Raw genomic sequence first — 5,788 nt, 5'->3', positions numbered from 1 at the left:
GCGAAATATACAACAAAATCAGTGACATCAAGTACGCGGTACCTTCTTGTTAGTTAATTAATTTTATTAATTTTAAAATAAAATATAACACGCAAATTTGTATCATTTGGGACCCCTCCCTCCTCCTTTGTCACGCTAAGTCAATCGTTCAATGATCCCCTAACAGACATTACTCTGTAACAACCACAGCCCACCCATCCTCCTAGAATATTTTTATTTCGAAAGTATAGGTGTCTCTATTTATTTAAATAAATACATATTAGTTTAAAGGACGCTCTCAGCGGGTGCTATTCTAATTCTAATTGCAAACGTATTTGCGGGACCGAATATAGGATAGAACACCTAATGAGAAAAACTACTTGTATCATTTTTTCATCAATAAATTATTGTAGTACTAGAATTCAGTTGGTAATAAAAACAACTGATTCAAAGATATTAAAATAAATAAAATTGTGTTTACTCGCAAATGAAAGAAAAAACCAACTTCAATTAAACCGACTCCAATTAACCGACGAGTAAAATAACGTTTATAGACGAAAACATAGTAAAATATGCATTATTAGATATAACTCGAAAAGTACTTGATCAAATTCAAATGGGACTATAATGATAAGCACCACCTTTTGAATAAAAAAAGAATTATCGAAATCGGTCAACCCAATAAAAATAAATTATGACGTAACACACATTACAAAGAATTCAATCGAATTGAGAATATCTTCTTTTTTTTCAAGTCTATTAAAAATAATAATACACAACGAACGGCTTATTTCATATTCCATCATTGTTTAAAAAATAGATCACATATGTGCACACTAAACAAACGGCGTATTCTGTAATAATTCAAAAACCAATAAAGAAAATTACAAATCTAATCTGTCTCTTTCTTACATTGTACGAGCGTAATAATTTCGTTACCTATAACGTTAACAGTATCAATTAACAGTAACGGTATAGATAAGTAACGTTAAAAATAACGTTAACTGAGTTTTTACCGGTAAAAAATATAACGGTAAAATTGGTGAAAAATACCGGTATCTAAAGTATCGTTACTCCAAAAATAACGTTATGCCGACCTTGGCAAATTAACGTTACCGAATTTTTAACGGTATTCCAAGCCCTAAGTACAATGAACATAAGGGTACTTTTATGAATAGTTGTAATATACCTATACCTATATTGTCACTAGCAGCGTTAGGGTAGGGCGCGGTAGGGCGAACGCCCAGGGAGGGCGCTGGATATAAAGGGGTGCCACAGGCTCTGACTCTGATAGGTAGGTAGATCAGATAACTGTGGAATGAATACTGGATAATGTCAATCGAAAATTAAATTGCCGAATACCACGATGAGAGAAGAAAAGAGTCGGCCGATATTCATACTGAAAAAATAAAATTTCAGCAATTTTATTTCACCCATGTCATGTAATACGAAAAAGAAATACTAGGATACTACACTATCCTATTTGGAATTCTCTTCTCAATAAAATTGTAAATGACAGGTTTTTTTACACCGAGGATTAATTTGAAAAAAAGAACAATGGTTGTGGCATAACTTTATTTATTTACGGAACGTATCCATACTGAAGTCATTCAAAGCAAGACAACATAGAGCAACACGGAGGGGAGTAGCCATTGCGTTTGTTACCGATACAAAACTGTCTGTCATTTTTTGCGGGGGGAAATTACACACATGCACACTTTATCTAATTCTCACACAAAAATAATCATCTGTCACTACGAAACTCACACATACTAAATTAAAAACACACTTACATTTGCCACACACACATAGATACATTCTGTGTCATTACAGTATAATGACACGCCGCAACTACACTGAAAAGTCGCTAACAGACGTGGTTGTAACAACTGTCGATATGCATTATCAATAAATTCAACTACTCGGTTATGGAAATAATGTTTTTAAAGTGATACAAAGGTAAGATATTTTTATAAAAATAGACTTAATTTATTATATACTACAAATCAAACATCTTCATGTAAAATAAACGATTATAAAGAGATTTGATTGTTTGTTTGTTAGCATTGAATAGGCTCCGAAACTACTGGACCGATTCAAAAAAATATTTCACTGTTGAGAAGCTACACTATCCTTGAGTACATAGGTTATACTATATTTTCAAAAATATTAGGGATCTTTACTAAAACTCCAATAATGTAACCCAAGGGATAAAAAAATCACCTAAAAATTTATTTCATTGCGTGCGCAGCAAAAACTAATGATAATAGAAATATATAATGTAGTAAGTCTTTGTAGAACACATTATTATCTACAATAATTGTATTTGCTCGCAAACGAAAAAAAAAACTGACTTCAATTACATCGACAAGTAATACAATATACGTAATATATACGCGTTATCAAAGGTTACTCAAAAAGTTGTTATCAGATCTCGATGAAATTTGAACGCGACCACACGATAAACATCAGCTTTCTATTAAATTAAAAATCATCAAAATCGGTCCACCCAGTCAAAAGTTCTGAAGTAACATACATAAAAAAAAATACAGTCGCATTGAGAACCTCCTCCCTTTTTGGAAGTCGGTTAAAAAGTGTCGCGACAGCATATGTCTAACTATTATAATTATGTCACAATACGTTTGGTACAACGTTGTTGTGCCAAACAATGCCAGTCTACAATAAACGGTTTAAAATTAACCCACATTTTGAGGAGTTGAAGATGTACACTGTGATGTCAACGAATCAGGAATAGGGAGCGTAGCACTAATGGCATCATAAGATGATAGCCTGTCATCTGCTAGATTGAATGATTTGTTGATGAATCTGAAAGGATGGATTTAACCCTTAAATGCATGATAAAAGATTTTAACCCAAAAAAAATTATTTTGTCTCATAAAGGCGTAACATTTACTGAAAAAAATAAAATAAAAAATCTATATTAGTGGGAACATTTATTTTTTTATAAAAATATTTTTGTATCGTTTTTGATACAGTATGCGTTAGCTTTACAAATTAATCATGATTTTACAAAGTTGAAGAATTGTGAAAATGGGTGAAACAATCTTTGGATTTCTTACTACATAAGTGAACATTGCACTTAGAACATTTAATTATACTTAATAAATTACATGATGGCATCATACATCGACCACGTGTTTCTGTTCTCATGATGTTATGATCCATTTGGTCGAGTCTAACTTCAAGGGGTGGCAAAACTTGGCAAGGTTTCCCTTTTCGCATTTTAAGTGGGGGTTGATCTTCCCTAATTGCACTGGTGCTTGGGCGCCCTCTGTTGTTAGCGGGACTATATTTGCAAAGAGTTCTGCCAACTCTGATCAAAAGTCTGCAAGGGTCATGATTTTTTTGTGGTTTCCTTTTTTTTCTTCAACTTTTTTATATAACACCCACGAATTTATTACAGTCAAATCAAGCAGGTGATAGAAGATTCTCATGTACCACTTTCTGATCTTCATTCGAATCCTATTTCTTCCTAAATAGGAATCCATGAGGTCTACACCACCCATGTACATGTTATATTCCCTGATTAGCTTTGGGCACGTGATAAGAATCCTCTTTTTTTCTTTTTTATCGAATCGTTCGATATTCCCTACGGGATATGCTCCAATGTATGTCGACGCTAACACAACTTGCTTATTGTCCTTCCAACTTACTGTTGTCATGTCAATGCCTTCAAAATTTGTAACATACTCTTCATAAGACCCTCTTGGAATTGAACTCTTCATAACATCCTGCTTAGTTGGCAACTTGCAAGTTTTTCCCAGTCGGTTTCTTTGAATAGTGCCTAGAGAATGTATACCTTGCTTAGCAAGTATATACATCAATTGCAAAGATGTGTAGTAATTGTCAAAATAGACAATATGATTTCTTTGCCTGGGTACCACACTCAGCAAATTCATAACTGTTTGTCCCACAACTCCCAGGTTTTGATTGTTTGAGGATCCTTCATTAGCTTCTTTCCTAGAGTAGATTATGAATCTATAAGCAAAACCGCCCAAATTGCATAAAACAAACAATTTAAAACCCCATTTGTGGGGTTTTAAATTGTCTTCTTCTTCATCTTCCGAAATGTCACCATTCTCCAACCTCCTAAGCATATCCTCTATTTGTTTCTATGAAAAGCAAAAATATGCATTCAGCTATATCTTAACAACGTAAACGTATAGTTTAGTGTATCTAAAAGCAAGCAAAATCATAAGCAAAACCGTTATGAACAAACAATTGAATTGGGTTTAGGCGGAAAACAAATGCATGCTGTATCGTTTTCGATACAAACATAAAATGCGATATTTGCTCACGTAAACACATAAAAATCATGCAGTTTTAAATGTTTTCAAGTAAATGAAGGACTTACCATCCATGTTGTGATTTTTATTGGTAAAAATTTGACTTATTTTCGTTTTCGCCGCTAAATGAAAAACTCAGTTTTATGATTATGCGCACCTCGTTGATGTCCTTAGCACAGACAAGAAAATCATCCTTCAGAAATGACATTGACCCATGCCTTTTTTTTCGTGGGCAATAAGGCAAAGAAACGTGTTAACAGCTCTTCAGCCTATGCTGTACTTCAAATAAAAAACCGGTAAAAACAATTAGAATGCGATGTATCAATATCGATACAAGATGCATTTAAGGTTTAACATTGTTAATTTTCAAAGTTGACAAATCTAAGTTTCGTTTCACTACTATGACTAAGGTGAACCATATCTTGATTACCTTGTACACGAGACAAAAAAAACTTACGGGACAAAAACAGTGTGGCGTTAGTGTTGGTTTGGTGCCCTCGACCAATCCTTCTATTGTTCGCCAACATTTGAAAGTTAGTGGTATTGATTCCAGCCTTCGTCCAGGTTAATCTGTTATTACAATTTTTTTCAATGTATCCCTTAAATTTGGATTTTCAGAAAACCTGCCAAATTTTTATATAAAACATTATGGTCGAAGTTCACATTAAGTAATTCTAGTAAAATGTATTAATACTCATAATACGTGTATTATATTTAATTTAATGTAATTTTATTATATAATTATGTTTATTAAAAAAAGCTAGCAACATAATATTTTAAATAAATCAAAATCTCAAAAACGTCTGTCTCCTCTTTTGCCTTTGCCGTTTTTATCGATAACCATCTACAAACAAACCGGTAACAACACTATCGCTCGGCGACAGTGACTTCTCGGAAATAGACTCCGATCAGTCGCTCGACCGATCCGCATATTGTACGAGGGCGAGCGGCCTGTGTTGGTAAACAAATTGAGTCAACACGACCGATAATATTTGTAATTTTTAAGTTTAAAAAAGGTTTAAAAGAAGTGTACAAGTAAAAATGTGATTAAAAAATACTTACGTATGAAAGGTAACGCCATGTTTTAGTAAATTTGACGTGGCAGATCTTTTTTGCAGCAAAAAACAGTACAATTTGGCATTTTTTGAAGGATGTTGATTCAATCGCGCAACTAGATTTAGTCTAGTGATCAGTGCGGCTGCAACTAGTTTTATTGTATGCATATTGGCCATTTGGCCTTATACCTTGACAGAGGGGAACGCCTGTACATGGCTACTCCACTCCGTGTTGCTCTTTGCAAGACAAGGATACGGTCTTATACACAGACCGTGGGCAAGGGTCTTCAAAAATACCCTGCTTGGTCACTGGGGTAATGGGGATGGCTTGAGGTTTTCGTGCCGAAGTTAATATCTTTTTGAGTTATATTCAAATATGGTACGCATTGTTTAGTGCTTTTTCTATTCTATCTAAAAACTCGAAAGGGGAAATGGGTCATACAGATA

The 5,788-nt window shown here is 33.9% G+C and overlaps 1 protein-coding gene across 1 annotated transcript; it reads right to left on the bottom strand.

Moving 5' to 3' along the window:
* Positions 1–3,317: 3,317 nt before the first annotated feature.
* On the bottom strand, positions 3,318–4,097 carry LOC123659818 (piggyBac transposable element-derived protein 3-like). Its single transcript, XM_045594989.1, has one exon. The coding sequence runs from the start codon at positions 4,095–4,097 to the stop codon at positions 3,318–3,320; it is 780 nt and encodes a 259-aa protein (XP_045450945.1).
* Positions 4,098–5,788: the final 1,691 nt, after the last annotated feature.

Source organism: Melitaea cinxia, chromosome 14 (assembly GCF_905220565.1).
Source record: "Melitaea cinxia chromosome 14, ilMelCinx1.1, whole genome shotgun sequence".
In the NCBI taxonomy this organism is placed as follows: domain Eukaryota; kingdom Metazoa; phylum Arthropoda; class Insecta; order Lepidoptera; family Nymphalidae; genus Melitaea; species Melitaea cinxia.
This window is presented reverse-complemented; position numbering and strand designations above follow the sequence as displayed.

Bases quoted from the DNA above. Each gene is read 5' to 3' on its own strand.
- LOC123659818 (XM_045594989.1), bottom strand. From the start codon at position 4,097: ATGCTTAGGAGGTTGGAGAATGGTGACATTTCGGAAGATGAAGAAGAA.